Below are 17,528 nucleotides of genomic sequence, written 5' to 3'. Positions count from 1 at the left end.
CCTGAAATTTTTAGGGGCAATGGTTTTTCACCCAAATTATCTATTTTTGTAACTGTTTTTGACTGATTTTAAACAATTTTTTGAGTTCTTGTACCTCAAAGTTGCTAAATAACGCAAGATTATAAAATAATATGGAAACTTTAATGTGCAAACAGTTCAATACCAACAGACAAGCTGTGCCAATTTATTTTACTTTCGTGTACTTAGAGTAATGACTTGTGGGAAAAATTAAAACTATGTGTTAAAAGTTATTTTAGCACTTGCAGCAGCCTGTTAAAATATCACTTTTTTTTTTAAATGTGATAAATTACATTCACTTTGTTGGCATAGAAAGTAGCGTAGACAGTTAAAATAATATATGAAACTTTTTACCTGCAAGGTTCTATATATAGACAATCACCAAAAAAAATTTAAAGACCTATACTCTATTTTATGACATGATTGTAGCCCTATGACTATGGTGTATATTTTAAATTTTTCCGTGAATAAATAAAATCATTTTTTCCTAAAATAATATTTTCAGTGTCTTAACTTAATTTATTTGATATGGTTTTATTATATTTATTTGTTAAATTTTATGCATATAATATAATGGTATAATTTTCAGATGGTTATAATTTGAGTGCAAAATACTTCAATTGCTTTAAGTTAATAAATCCAGAAAATACTGTGCAGATTTAGATTTTAATACAAACATTAAAATCTAAATCTGCACACTATTTTCTGGATTTTATTATTTTAGTTGTTGATATTGCAAGAACCAAAAACTAAATGGTTTTGTATATGCAGAAATAGTTACATGTAGAAATAGTTTATTGGTTATCATTTTAGTTTTAATCACATTTGTACTTGAGATTTCATTTTTTCTGATTTTATTACTGGAAAAATATAAAAAAGTTTTTATTTCAGATTATAATATTACATGTTTAACCCTCGATTTTAATATTTTTAGATTAGTAAAAAGAGTCAGAGAAATGTTGTGTGGGAAGAGTTTTAAATTAAGATTGTGATAAAATGTCATATTGTAGAATGGTAGGAAGAATAAAACTAAAAAATACTGATATTGAAGTTTTTATTCAAAGAAGTGGATACACTTTCGAACCAAATGAGGAGATATTTTTTCACCATGAAAAACCCTATATTTCTAGGTATGAAGCACTTCAAAAATACTGTTGTGATTCATTTAAAATCCGCAAGAAAAAAATTATCAAGAGGTTGTGTAAAGTCAACATATCAATAGCAAATAAACATAAAATCAAACCTGGTCAAAACGTTTGTACTAACTATATGAATGAATTCAAGCTTGAAAAAATTACAGAAGTTAGTCAAGATGAAGCTGCTGAAGAAGAATTTTGTTGTTTAGACCTTGATAAGACAGTTCTTAACAAGAGTGTGTCTTTATTGGAAATATCTCCACTCAAGAATAAAAGTAGATGCAACAAATTAGGATATAGAAAGCAAAAGGTTTAAAAAATTGCAACAAGTATGACAAACTTAGTATCGTCAGCATTGAATATAGACCCAAAAGATATAGTATCTGAAAAAAAGCAAAAAATATATAAAAAGCAAAAATTATAAACTGTAATGATTTAGACAAACTGTTAAATGCAATAAAAAAAATGTAAATGGAATACTTGCTAAATTTGAGCCTAAAATAGGACAGCTTGTGGAAGATATTGTTAAACAAAAAGTCATTGAAATTTATGAATCCGAAGAGTTTACAAGAAATGTCCAGGAAAAAAAGACTTTGTTTATTTGTGCGTATAAATCATGTAAAAGTTCATAAACAAAAACATTTAGTATAAGTTCGATTAAAGGAACTTTATCTTATATTTAAGAAGTTTAAAAAGTTATACCCTAAACACAAAGTCCGGTTCAGCAAAGTTCTGTGAACTAAGGCCGAAATGGTGCATCACAGTTGACAGTAGTGGAAGTCACTCAGTTTGCGTATGTTCTTATCATCAAAAAGTTGATGTGCACTGCTTTACCTAAGGGCCATTTAATATATTACAAAGATTTGATGAAAGTATTTGTTAATATGTGTATGTGTAATATAGTCGAAGCTGCAAGTTTCATCTATGATCCAACTGCCCCAGTAAAGTAAATTTAAAGACTTACTTGAAAAGTGTGTTTGAAATAATTGGTTTTGATTTTGACAATCAGATCACATATAAACAATGGGTGTCAACTGTACTTGTCACAGTCCAAACAAGCATTATTAAGTTCATTGAAACTCTAAGTAAAACTTTGCATGACCCTTGTCACCACCACTTTATCAAAGAAGCACAGTACTCCACTTTTCAGAGGCAAAAAGAACATTAAATCAACACACTTGTCTTATTTTTATGGGTTTTGCAGAGAACTATAGTTTTCTTGTGCAAGATGCTGTACAAGGGTTTTACTGGCAAGCCGATCTAACTACCTTACATCCATTTGCTGTTTATTACAAAGATGAAAAAAATCAACTTAAATGGAATGCTATTGTACAATATTTGACCATCTTTGCCATGACCAAACAGTAGTTCATTGTTTTCTCACAAAGTTACTCCCTATGATCAAAATCAAACTACCCATAATAAAGTAAAATACTTCAGTGCTGTGTCACAGTACAAAAATTACTAACGTCTGTTAAACTTAATGTACCATCTTAAAAATCACAATATAAATGCTGAGCATCACTTCTTTGCTATATCTCATGGCAAAAGTCCATGTAATGGAATAGGAGGAACTATAAAAACAGAAGCAGCAAAAGCTATTCTACAAGCGGCAAATGCAAACCAGATTTTCACACCAAATGAGCTGTTTACATTGGCTGAAAAAAAACATTAAAGGTGTTAACATTTTTTACAGTCCCAGGCACAAGAAGCTATCACAGTTTTGTACCAGGTGGAGAGAAATTATTTTTATGGAGAATCTCTAGCGATACTGTCTATGATACCCATTTGCTGAATAATATTAACTTGGCAAAATAAGGTCCTTCAAACTTTCAACCTGGTAAATACATTGCATGCTTTTACGATAATGAATGGTACATAGGGCTTGTGCTTTAGGTTTGTAATGAAAACCAAGATGTTGATTTAAAGTTCATGCATAGAACCAAATTAAATCTAAAATGGACTAATGATGCACTTTGTCAAATGGAACCCAACACATGATCAAGTCAGTGTTGGGTTTCGTTTGACAAAGTAATATGTCAAATAAGTGCTCCATACATTAAGGGTAGAAGTGCTCATGACTACAAACTTGCTAATACTGATTATGACAGTATGATGAGTTCTGTAAATCAGAGATAAAGAAATTAGTGCACTTGTGTTTGTTTTTAACATCTTCACTTCCAACAAGGCTGCAAACAACCACTATTAGAGTTGGAAGTTACTGAAAGAGAAAAGATAAAGATGTGGAATAACAGATTTGCCCTTATTATTGATGCTATTAAAGATTCTCTAGAAGTCACGATAGCCTAATTTTTGTGAAGAAATACAAGATTTAATGACCTGAGAATAGCAGTTTTTGGCGTTAGACAAAACCTTTTTACAATGGTTCCTAGCAGTAATAATCAGACGTCTTTTTTCTGGAGAAGTGTTTTGCTAATAGATATGGAAGTAATGGTTTCAATTGGAAATTGCAGCAGCCCAATGTGGGGAAAACCATGAAGAAGTGTGAGGCTTGACCTGGAATCATCGAGTGGGAATAAAAGAATCCATGCCAGTCTGAATCCAAGAGGTTACGTAAGAAGCACATTTATCAGCAGGAAGACAAAAGATTTCTACCCAAGGGCCATCACAAAGAAAATCACAGAAAGAGTCCCAGTCAGCTTTTAGGTAGTTGTAAAAGGTACAATGATAGAGGGATTCAGATGATAAAGAAGAATGAGGTAATAGTTTTAGAGAGATCAAACCATGATCACCTAAAGGTGAATGTGGAGAAACTGAGCACTGACTAGGATCTGAAACAAGACATAAGTCAAGTAGAGAAGGTAAATGATTCGGGTTCTCTGGAAAACTAGTTGGAAAGTTGACTATTTGAGTTAGGGATTGAGAAAAGCAAAAACTGTGGACTTTAACAGCTTCAGAGTCACTGACACTAGAGTCAAGCCATTCAGTGTGATGAGCATTAAAGTCACTAACAACAATAATATTGGCTGATGGATAAAGAGAAAGGCTTGGTCAATTTGATCAGATATAACATCAAAAAGAGTGCAGTCTGGAGATGAAGGAGAGCGATATAGAATGAAGAGAAAGGCAACTGAGTGAAGTGGTGAAAGAAAGCACCTAAAAGAATAGTCTGGAGATTTAAACCAAACAAATTTTGTTTCCAAACAAATGGGTGAATTCTTACTAATGTAAACGCCCAGGCCAAGCATGTGACTATTGGAGTCTTTACAAATTAAAGGAAGATAACCATCAACACTAAGATCACAAGATGAGACAGTCGAATTCAAATTAGTCTCACAAAGAGCAAGTAGGTCTAGTGAACTTTGCAGGAGATAAGACTCGACTGAAAAAAAGTTACTTCGAAGACCATGAATATTAGTAAACGATTTAGAGAACTTGGTAGTGACGATGGTTTTTTGTGTTTTATAGTTTTTGGTACTTTATTTATTTTTAAATTTCTTAAAGAACTTGACTCATAGCATAGACAGTACTCAGTACACTGTTTAACAGCCCAAGCAATTGCCTCATTGCTATTAATAAACCCTAAGCTGTAACAAAGGGCCCAAATGTGGCCTTGACAACGCACACCAAAAGTACAAACAGGGACACCATCCATATGCAACATGGCACTGTTAATACTTTGATATTTTTTAACTGTTGATGGAATCAGTCTTTCTGAGAGCTACTACAGAGTTCAGGAAACCTGACTACCAGCCGGCCTCAGAACCGTAAAACTTGGTTTTAGAGCTGTACCCTCATTAGGAGATAATAAAATGAGTTGCCTAGCCATAAAAACGGAGACACAAGCAAAACCCATGCATTGAGTCAAGAAGATCCACTATTCAACATCCTAAACTGGAAAAAATGTGTTATAAATACATTTCTAGTGTATATTCACTTTTTCCAGCTTTTTTTTTTTTTTCTTGAAATATAATATATCTTGCACTATTAGGTATCCTATTAAACTAAAAAAGCATTGTAATCAAAATGGTAAAATCATGTCATAAGATAGAATATAGGTTTTTAAATTTTTTTTTGTGATTGTCTATAACCTTGCCCGTAAAAAGTTTCATAATTTTTCTTAACTATTTACGCTACTTTCTAAGCCTACAAACTGAATGTTTTTATCGCATTTTTTTAAAAAAAGTTATATTATAACAGGCTGCTGCAAGTGCTAAAATAACTTTTAACACTTAATTTTAATTTTTTCCGCAAGTGGTTAATCTAAGTACACGAAAGTAAAAAAAATTGGCTTAGCTTGTCTGTTGGTATTGAACTGTAGCATATTAAAGTTTTCAAAATTTTTTCTAATATTGCGTTATTCAGCAACTTTGAGGTACAAGAACTCAAAAATTGTTTAAAATCAGTCAAAAACACTTATAAAAATAGATAATTTGGGTGAAAAACCATTGCCCTTAAAAATTTCAGTTGATCATCAATTTCATTTAAAAAGTTATGATCTGTTAAAAATGGAAAAAATCTACTGTAAGCCCCAGAACTCAAATTTTTTCCAAAATTGAAATTTCGGTCAATATTAATTCAATTATAACTTTTGAATGGTTCTGTTAATCCAGCTGAAATTTTGAAGTTTGTATTTTTTTTGTAAATACTGTGGGTGGTCATTTTGAAGGAAATTTGGTGATTTGATATGAAATGATTAGGTGATTTGATATGGAATGATATATATATATATATATATATATATATATATATATATATATATATATATATATATATATATATATATATATATATATATATATATATACATACACGCGTTAATTTTAAAATCAACCAAAAAAGATTTTTTACTGGTCGCGTTTATACAGACCATTAGCAACATTTTTCAAAATGCTAAATTTACTTAAACTACGTATTTGTTTAAGTTCCTAAAGTTACGACTGATATCGTAAAGTTGTAACTTCAGGAACTTTTAACTATTTTTATGAATTATAATGTGTTATTTATTATTATAAAGTTTTTTTTATTTTTATTATAGAATAATTCACGAAGATCATCCAGTCAGTCCCAAAGTTCTTCTTCATCCCAAGAAGAGTCTAAATTAAAAATTAAATGCTCAGAGATTTTTATTGGTGGTACACAGGCACAATTTGGAGCTGCCAGCCACTTTTATAAAAGGTTTAATTCTTCTTGTTTTTGCATTAGCTATTCTAAAACTATATATATATATATATATATATATATATATATATATATATATATATATATATATATATATATATATATATATATATATATATATACATATAAATATATATATATATATATATAAATTAGTAAAAACACTTATCTAATTTTCTTTAACAAGTTGTTTCGCCATCAGGAAGCTTCTCTGAGTAGACTCATCAAAAAGCTTCATAATGAGCCTACTGATGGTAAAACAACTTTTTGAAGAAAATTAATTGTGCTTTCACTAATTTATTATTGCTCTGTTCTTTTAGAACATTAAGCACTTGCTAACGACTCAACTTTATACTCTTGCCTTGGCAAAAAATCCTCACTTTTTAATTGCTTAGAACAAGCAGCTGATTTTTAATCTGATCTCTCTGCTGTAACAGCCTAAGGCTTGCAGTTGCTTATGGATTTAAATTCTGGACTTAAAATCCACATTTTTTTTAGACAACAAAACTCATTTATTTACTGCAAAAAAATATTGCTATAATTTTGCATCCTTTTACTTTGTCTCTATAAAAACTTTTTATAGCATGATAATTAATCCAGTTTTTTTCCTTGAACATCAAAAAACCTTATAAGTCTTACCCATCTTCATGTTTTCTTTTTTTATTCAACTTATAACTTTTTAAGTCTTCAGTTATGCATTTCGTAGTATTTATTTTCTATTTTAAAGTACTTAAGTACTTATTCTCTGTTTTAAAGTAACTTAATAGTGGTTGCTTGCAATCTTGTTGGAAGTAAATTGAAGTCTAAAAATATATAAATGTATGCCAGTATTTAATAAATAGTAAATGTAAGCATAAAATTATAATATATTAAGTATTATAAATTTTTTTCTAGCCCTGGCTATCAACTCCTGCTAAATCTTATAATTTTGCCAGGGCCGAGTTTACAAAAAAAGTCTCATTTTTAGCCGGGGCCAGGGCTCCAGTCACTTACTATCATGTATTATCACTTATTATCTTTGTATTAAGGCTAAGTATTTGGCCTACAGTGGCTTGGTAAATGATGTTGTTAGACAAGCATTGGTTGTTCAGTGGTCAAAGGGATTTTTTAATGCAGTTGTAGATTTTTACTAATAACTTTACATCACCATATAAAACATTTTTGTTGTGTGAGTTGATTATAGATTTAATGTTTGGCATGCAGGAGTAGCTTATCTTAATTGTGTTTCTGTTAAATATTTTGTGTAGTTTGTGGTTTTTAGGGAAACACTAGTCAATTAGAGTTAAAAGCGTTGACCAAATTTGGTTGCAACATTTTTACTAAATGGAAGATTGTACTAGTTTAGTTTGGTTATTTTATCAAATATTTTTTATTCTTGGTTTATATGATTATTTGTTATGTTAGGTGGATGGTATCAGCATGTACATAACTTAGTTTATTATCATGTTTGTAGTATGGTTGGAATGAATTTTGAGTAAGATTAAAAGTTAAATCAAGGTAATTAACGATTTTAATATTGCAATTGATAGAGATATTAAGATTGTTACGTTTGAAAACTTGAACGACATGCTTTTTCATTTGCTCCATTTGATTCGCCACTTTTATTCTTAAAAACAGCTAAAACAAAACAGCTTTGTTGTAAAACAAAGTGTTTGCGTTTTTTAGAAGAATTCAAAAGAATAAACTGGGGAAAATAACCTTCTAAAAATGCAATCACTTCCATTTGTAAAAAGGCTCATCCAAAACTAAATTTAAAAAAAAAGCAAATTTTGATAAATCATGATATTTTTTATAGAATCAAGATAAACAGAACTGCGGACTGTTTTATAACTTTAAAAGATCATAAACCCAACTTTTTAAACAACCCTACTGCACGTCTTTTAAATCCTGCAAAGAATGAGGTAGGAAGACAATCAAACTTTATTTTACCCAAATTAACTCAAATTTTTTTTTACTGATACCAAGAAAAAATGCTAATGTTGATACTTATACATTGAGACAGCTCTGCCTTATATACTACCTAATACTTATATACTCTACTTAATACAACATGGTTTTATATTGGAAGTTTCTTTAACTGAATGAGATTAATATACATTAGAAGAAAATCTCCACTAACCCTTTTGATAAGACCCCTATTTCTTTCTCCTTATGTTTATTTGATCTGGCAAAAATGCCCTCTTGTCCTTCTTTGTCTATTAAACATCTAGAGTCATCATTTTTTTATTTAATTTTCTTTGTTTTAAAAGAGTTAAGTACTAGCTTCTCTACTTCATTTTAGTATATTACAAAAATAATTTGCGATTAAATAATTATCCATTTTGTGATTTAATAAGTTATCTACTTTGTGATTTAAGACTCTGCTATCAAATGAAGCTGTTTAACTGTGTTTTCTTATGTTTATTTATGTTTCTTTATGTAGAGTATGTAATCAAATTCATTGTCTTTCTTGCGATAACAGAGTTGTATATTTTGATAACTATGAATGGAATGAAGAAAGTTGTGATTATTTAGTGTTTAGAAATAATTATCCTGATTTCAGCAGATTAAAGTTTGTGCTCCATCCAAGAAATGGTAACCTGTTATATTCTGATTATAAACTCATTTTTATGGGTTATGATTTTTTTTATATGGTATATATAATATGGTACACCTATAAAAAAATTACCAAAACTAAAAAAAGTAAAAGAATGTTTAAAATTTATTAGTTTTATAAACTGTATTTAACTTTTATTATTTATATTAATGTTTTATTACTAAAATAAACCTTACTAAAATAAAAATTTAAATATATGTATATATATATATATATATATATATATATATATATATATATATATATATATATATATATAAAGTATTGGACAAAACATTTGCAACCAACATCGAACAATGCTAAAAAGTGTTCCTAATTTTACATGTCTTAAAAACAAAATGAACTATACTACCGCAGCAAACAGTTCAGGAGTCTGGAGTCATAGCATGCCATGACATGAGCAATCAGCTGACAGGTGACAGTAAACAGACAGAATTTTGTTGACAAGTGCCATTTTGCAGCGGACAAAACAAGTGCAACTTTTTTGGTTTGTTTCATTTTCTTAAGTCTGGTCCGTGTCAATGTCACAGAAGTTTTTTAATAATTAAAGAAAGTATTCAAAAGTTTCCAGAAGCATGCAGAAGCTTCCAGAAGTTTCCAGAAGAAGCATCTGGAAACATCCAGAAGTATTCAGAAACATTCAGAAGCATCCAGACGCATCCAGAAGCTCCAGAACATTTTGTCGAGATGCACTTGATTTGTCCAGAAGGAAATCAACTTTTTTTAATACTTTTGAAAAATTTATTAATTTTCGTGTACAAATAATGAACTTTGTGATGAATAAAACTTGAAGAACCTTGTTTCTAAACAGTTACATAGTTATTTCTCTAAATTGAAAAAATGCAGCACTTTTATATAATGAAACTAAATTAGCATTATTTGGTTGCACTTGTTTTGTCCGATACTGTATATATATATATATATATATATATATATATATATATATATATATATATATATATATATATATATATATATATATATATATATATATATGTTATGATGGTGTTGCTATTTATTTTAATAAAAATCATACAGCATAACAGTCCCCATAGTTCTTAACTATCAACCACAAGAAGTAAGCAGATCTGTAGTGGTCTCAATTTTGGCAAAGATAGCACCACAAACAGTGAGCTAATCTGGTATCTTCTTAATTTTGGCAATGATTGTATTATCAGTTGTGTCTACAGACTACCATCTTGTATTAGTTGTAGCTGCCAATAATATTATAAATAGATAAATTTAAATAACTTCAATTCAAATGTTAATCAAGGTCTTAGTCTTATTGATTGGTGAACCATCTCATTACCTTGTCAACTTCTGACTTTTTTATTTTAGATTCTCTGCAAATAAAGACTTTGATTTCTTTTCATGGTGAATGATTGCTTATCACAAATATTTTTTGATTAGTAACACTAACTTTTTTTATGGGATCTAGTACTTAAAGACAAAAAAATCAAAATATCTGATTATATCCTAGTAAATCTTGATGTATGCTACATAGTATTTCTAAATCATCATGACACTGGAATAAAAGTTATGTTTGTGCCATTTTTACCATTTAGCTATATCTGAAAAAAAATTTATTTCTATTTTAAGCAACTAAATATGAACAATAATAAATTTCCACCATTTGTTTGTCTTTGTGCAGTAAAACTTTAAACTATCACTTTTGTTAGTTTCAGCTTTTTATTGTCTGAAGTTAATTTTAAAGAATACCTAGCCATACCTTTTAAAGAATGCCATACTAGTAATAAAGTGAAAGCTAGTTGTTTGTTGATGACAATAAACTTTGCAATCATCAGATTTGACAATTTCAAAGCAACACAGTCTCCTGACTAATTTAAGTCATTAATTTTAATAATCTTGGTTAGCTTTTGTTTAACCATGACTTGTAAAACTTGCAAAACATCATGCACATTAAACTTCTTGCATGAAATCATTGTTATGGTTTACAATCTTATGAAAAACCATAACACAGATCAATACCAGGCCCTTTAACAAATTAGAAGAGGCCTGACCCGTTTTAAAACAACAAGGCCCCTGGCCTAAAAATGTGTATTTAATTTATATGATTAAATACTTTGGTTTTTGCAAATTCACAAACATTTATTACAAAGTTAATGTTATGTTATAAGTATCATACGTATATGACTATCATCAAAAAGTTAATCAAAATTAATATCCAAAGAGAATACAACCAAAATAGTAAAAGTAACATAGTGGCACATAATAAAAAAGTTTATTTTATTCTGCTTTTGAAACTACCTATTTGTCAGTCGATGTAGCAGTACTCCTCGCATGGTCTACCTATTTGTCAGTCAGTGTAGCAACGCTCCTCGCATGTTCTATCTATTTGTAAGTTGATGCAGCAGCACTTCTTGCATGTTCTACCTATTTGTCAGTTGGTGTAGCAACACTTCTCGTATACTTTACCTATTTGTCAGTCGATGTAGCAGCACTCCTTGCATGTTTTACTTATTTGTCAGTCAATGTAGTGACACCCCTTGCATGATAATTAAAGTTAAAATAATTAGACATTTTTTCGAGCAGTTAGTTTTTGATGCTATTTCACTTTTCCTGTTTTTGATAATGATCAATATTTGTGAATTTTGAAATAAATACTATTTGATTTAGTTTTTTTTTACCCTAATCATTTTTTTGAACAGTTAATTTTCTATACTATTCTGCTTTCCCAATCATATGATGAATAATGATAAACATTTTTTATACCCTAAATTGTACTTATTTAAAATTTGTTTTATTTAATAAATGCTCATCTTGCTTATTGTTCAGAAAAAAACTGTAATTTTTTCTGAGAAATTTAATTTTCGTGTTTTTGTAACAGTTTATGTTAAACATAACAAGTTTGATAATTCTTGTCGAATTCCTAGTTTTTGTTCCAAGGGTTTGTTTTAAAACATTGAAAGAAAATTCACTGGAAGCTGCTGATACCTGATGAAATTATGTAGCGCATTTGTAATATTCATGAAAACTCCTGAAAAAATCTTTGAACAATATACAGTATTGTGAAAAAGTTAAGAACCACTAAAATCAATGTTTCTTTGAACTATATATATATATATATATATATATATATATATATATATATATATATATATATATATATATATATATATATATATATATATATATATATATATATATATATATATATATATATATATTATATTATTCACCTTCCCAAGGCCGAGAGAGAAACCACTGTAACAGTCAATAGTCTCACATTGACTATTATAAAACAATCTGGAGTGGTATCAACTATTATAGAACAATCTGGAGTAGCATCAATTATTATAGAACAATCTGGAGTGGTATCAATTATTATAGTACAATCTGGAGTGGTATCAACTATTAAAGAACAATCTGGAGTGGTATCAACTATTATAGAACAATCTGGAGTGGTATCAACTATTATAGAACAATCTATAGTAGTATCAACTAATAGAAAACAATCTGGAGTAGTATCAATTATTATAGAACAATCTGGAGTGGTATCAACTATTATAGAACAATCTGGAGTGGTATCAACTGTTATAGAACAATCTGGAGTGGTATCAATTATTATAGAACAATCTGGAGTGGTATCAATTATTATAGAACAATCTGGAGTGGTAACAACTGTTAAAGAACAATCTGTAGTAGCATCAACTATTAAAGAACAATTTGGAGTGGTATCAACTATTATAGAACAATCTATAGTGGTATCAACTAATATAAAACAATCTAGAGTGGTATCAACTATTATAGAACAATCTGGAGTGGTTTCAACTATTAAAGAACAATCTAGAGTGGTATCAACTATTATAGAAATGTATTCAGATTTTAGAATCTCATCAAGAATTTCTTAAAATTATTTCTTAAATTGTTTAAAATTGTCTAATGGATTGAATTTCTAGTATATGCACTTGCATAACTTGGGCTGATTGGTGGTCTTTGACGTTTTTCTCTTTGTATTCAGAAATCTGGAGTTGCTAAATATACAGTCCTAGAAAATTCCTTTCCATGTGACAGCTGATTGAAGTTTAATATCCCCCTCTTATTAGTACTATTGCAAATGAACCAGGCTATGTTAATACCTTCAAGTAATAATAACGCCGCGTTTGCATACCCAGCAGCTCAGCGTAAAACCTAGATGCCCGGCAGTTGTAATACTCATGCGCTTTAAAAAAAAGTTACTGCGTAAATTGAATATGCAGAAACTATATGCCCGCCAGCAAACTAATGTCATACTTCGTAATAAGGGCCGGGTACTTAAATATGAAATAACTACACGCCAGGCAGTTAACTAAGTTTTTTTCTTTCTTATATAATAAGTGCCGGGTTAATGAAATACGAAAAAACTGCATGCTAGGCAGTAAACTTTATTTATTTTTTAATTTAAGTGCCGGGTTGATAAAAATATGAACAAAACTACACGCCAGGCAGTAAACTTAGTTATTATTTTTCTTATACAAAAAGTACCGGGTTTTTGCAATATGAAAAAACCACACGCCAGGCAGTCAACTCATTATTTTACTTAAATAAAAATATCCGCTAAAAGAAAATTCGCGCATGCGTATTTCAACTGCCAGGCACGTAGGTTTTTTTTTTTGTTCTTTTTATTGCATTTTAAATAAGCATTTCGTTACAATATTTAAAATACAAAAATATAATAATAAAAAAATATATATCTAACGATCGTTATTAAAAATTATAAAGAAATAAAAGAAAAATAGCATACAAGTTAACATGCAAGTTCGAAAAAACAAATTTTTAGCGATAACAACTTTTATTTTCTTTTAATGTCATCTCCATTAATACATTGCGTAAAAAAGATTGGCAACGTCTCGTGTAGTTTGAAAGATCACGGATCACGTACATTAATATGCTCATAACCGTTCCTCATTTGTTCTAATAAACCGCTATTTGCGATGGGAGCTATTTGTTCTCTTGTCGTATTCCTAATTTTCGAGAATGTTTCTTCACAACAATTTAGAAAAGGTATGTATTGGGGTAAAAAACGAACATCACAGGGATAAATATCATAAAAATCTGATTGTGAATGATGAAAGTTAACGTTGTCCATCACCAAGGTAAACTTTTCTTCCTCCCCCAAAATACTTTTAAGTGTAGTTACGAATTTTTCTAAAAAGATATCTGCCGTCACCCATACCCCAATTATTGTGACACTGTGGACTATGTTTAAATAATTTAAAGCTAATATCACGGTTATGTTACGGCCGCTTGATGGCAATACACGTTGATTTGGGGTTGTTAATCGGAGACTGTATCCATGGTTTCTTATCATATGAAGATTGAAAAGACTTTCATCAATATAAATGATATTTCTGTAACGTTGTTGCAATGTCAAGTTTAAATACCATGAAACATGTTTTTCTTTCTTCTTTTATCTCTTTTATCCATCACCATAATGTAGAAACATTGACATAAATTCCCAATTCTGCCTTTATCTCTTGTAGATTATAGTTTCTGTTATCTCCAATTAACTAATGCAGTTTATCTCTTATTTCCTCAGTACAATTTGACCGTCGAAAACCACCTCTAATACTAGAATCGATATTACCTGTTGATAAATATTGATGGACCAGACGTCGTAGCGAAGTCTTGCTTCTATGCACGAGTTCCGATACTTCTTTTACACTTTTCCCTTCCTTAATTACAAGATTAATGATCAAATTTCTTACTTCATCATTAATTTCTGTGGATTGTGCGTTATTCATTTTAGAGTTTTAATATATTAAAAAGAAAACGGGCTTAAGTTGTATATTTATCTTGTTGAGAGTTTTTTATTTAATCTAGAGGTTTATCTTTATCATTACAAAACTAATTGTAATGATAAAGATAAACCTCTAGATTAAATGAAAAAACCCACCAGATTCGTGCAAAAAACCACCAGATTAATGCAAAAACCGGTAGATAATAAATATAAACTATAATAGTAATAATAATAACAACAATAATAATAAAAGTAAAATTAGAAAACAGCTGGGTATATAAAAATTTTGAACATTTTTAAAGAACTAGAAAGTTTTTCACTTTGAATTTTTTCAAATGAAAAAAGCTAGTGTAAATCCAAAGATCGCCGTTATTGACTTAACAAGTCAATAACGGCGATGTTAAGTCAATAATCTTTTTTGCTAAGTGGAAATATTTACTTTATATTTGTTTATGCAATTTTTTTATTTATTTTACTTATAAAAGTCTTATAGGTTTTCGGACAAAACGATTTAGATACCTCAGTTTATTTACTTGATTATTTAAAAATTTAATAGGTGCACCACTTTTTTCATTCAATAAAATGTTCATTTTAATCACAGACTTCATCTGTTTCAGTTATAAAGTTCAGTTTTAATTTAAGATGTTTATGCATGCTGTTTTAAGGTTTCCGCGCATATTGTTGTCAATGCAGTTGGTTGTACGTCAAAGAGCCGATCGAATTAGAAAAATGTAAACCAAACTTCAAATGGATTTGCAAAAAACACAATCGTTAATTGTTTTTCAAAATATACTATAAACAGTTTTAATTATACCTTTTTTAAAATAAAAACGAAAAACATTTAAAATTAAAACAGTATAAAAGGATTTGGATTGCTAACGTCTTGGAAATATTATCTCCTTAATAATAAACAATTTCGACGTTCAAAAAGTACTTTCGTTTTAATAAAAAAATAAACAATTTTGAAACTGGAAACGTTTTTATTTTATTTGCCTTTTTTTTTTTTTTAATATTAAAATAATTTTTTTATTTAAAAAACAAATCTAATAATAATATTAAAAAATTATTGTAGAAATTTTTATGACGAGATATTGATATATTAACTAAATTGTATAATAATTATTTATATATATATATATATATATATATACATGTATTGTCATGGTGATAAAATATTTTAAATGAACTCTAATACTACTGGCGAAACCCGACATTGTAATATTTTGAAATTTGTAAAAAAACAAAAAAAATTTAATGAAAAAGAAGTTTCAATAAGTTATATTGATCCCCGATTCGACTATTCGTAGGAAATTTTACAATATGAAAGTTTTAGTATAAACTAAAAGTTGGGTATTTTGAAATTACATGAAACCTTTATTTTTCTCTCTGCTTCTTTACCTTTTTAGATTTGGTTCAAGATATGTTCCATCTATTTGATTTTTACCTTGGGCACTAAAATAAAACACTTTCTTCCCATTAAGAACTTTTATTAAATACAGTAAACTCCCGATAACTCGAACCTCCAAGGGAAAAACAAAATGGTTTGATTTGAGTGAATGTTATTAAGTGATTTTTATGAGAATATGGGTTAAACGGGAATTTAAAAATACTTCGAGTTACTGGAAGTTATCAGGAGTTTACTGTAGTTTCAATTTATTAAATAAATACTATTCCAAATGTTTAGCCTATTTATTATTGGCTTTTTTGAATCATTAAAGTAAAAACCTATTGCTCTATAATCACGGGCAATTTTGCAGGGGTGTGTGTGGGTTTGTTTGCAAATTTTTTTAGTACTTCTAGCTTTAAGTGGTTATTACTATTCAAGTTAGTTCAGTGGAGGTCAATTGGAAATAGTTTCAACTAATGCTTTAAAAAAATGGTGAATCTTTGATGACAAAACAAATACGCTACATAGCGCAAACTGTGCTTCATGCACTTAACTGACAAAAAGTTTTAATTTTAAAGTACATAAAGCAACTTAAAAGTTTAATTTTTAAAAGTATAAATGCAGTAACGAAACTACAGAACAATTTAAAAATTTGAATATATTTGAACGACTATCACTAAAATTATATTGATATTGTATTGATTATAATTAACTTTCTTGATTTAATGGAAATATTTATGAAAGCTTATATTTCTGACTCGTCCATCTAACGTTTTATTAGTCTTACTGTGATAGGTAAGTTTTTTAAGTCTTTATTCAACAAACACTTAATCTTTCATCTTGAATCTAATAACTTTCTGATCATCAATATGATTTCGATCTCCTCGCTCTACTAATGATTTGTTTACTGTAATAACTGATAGGTTTTTTTCTGTTAAAGCGTGGTGCTCTCAGTGGCTGGTGAACTTTAGTTCAGATAAGACTCAATTATACAAAGATTAGCTTTTTCAGCTAATTGTTATTGCAGCAATCTAGATCTTCCTATATTTATGAAAGGTTATGTACTCGATGAGTTATCTACCCTTCATCTTTTAAGATTAACTCTTACTTCCGATCTTTCTTGAAAACGTTATATTAAATCCATTGCAAAGTTTACTAAGGTTGCATTTCTTTATCGCGCTTTTCACTTTCTTAATAAGGATTCTTTACTTCTATAAATCTTAAATTCGTCCTTGTATGGAATACAGTAGCCATATCTGGACCGGATCTTCGAATGATGTCCTTTCTCTTTTAAACAAGGTGCAAAAATGCATTGTAAACATTGTTGAATTTGCACTTGCAGCCAACCTTCAACCATTGTCACATTGTCATAATGTTGCTTCTCTTTCTCTTTTCTATAAATACTATAATTGGCGCTGCTCTAAAGAGTGAGCGTCTCTTGTGTCATCTACTAAAATTCATTCTAGTGTTATTCGTCATTCAATTAAGTCTCATCCTTTTACTTTGACT

General features: G+C 29.1%; 1 protein-coding gene across 3 annotated transcripts in view; it reads left to right on the top strand.

Moving 5' to 3' along the window:
• Nucleotides 1-15,818, top strand: part of LOC136072086 (cilia- and flagella-associated protein 418-like) — a 52,842-nt gene extending 37,024 nt beyond the window's left edge. For 2 of the 3 annotated variants that reach the window (XM_065820308.1, XM_065820309.1), the window contains 3 exons: nucleotides 6,154-6,293; nucleotides 8,719-8,870; nucleotides 15,298-15,818. In XM_065820308.1, the coding sequence (XP_065676380.1) occupies nucleotides 6,154-6,293; nucleotides 8,719-8,870; nucleotides 15,298-15,407 (402 nt within the window). In that variant the 3' untranslated portion in view covers nucleotides 15,408-15,818. The remainder of the gene's footprint in view (nucleotides 1-6,153; nucleotides 6,294-8,718; nucleotides 8,871-15,297) is intronic. The other variant, XM_065820310.1, reaches the window with a different exon arrangement.
• Nucleotides 15,819-17,528: the final 1,710 nt, after the last annotated feature.

The sequence above is a fragment of the Hydra vulgaris genome, chromosome 15, assembly GCF_038396675.1.
Source record: "Hydra vulgaris chromosome 15, alternate assembly HydraT2T_AEP".
In the NCBI taxonomy this organism is placed as follows: domain Eukaryota; kingdom Metazoa; phylum Cnidaria; class Hydrozoa; order Anthoathecata; family Hydridae; genus Hydra; species Hydra vulgaris.
This window is presented reverse-complemented; position numbering and strand designations above follow the sequence as displayed.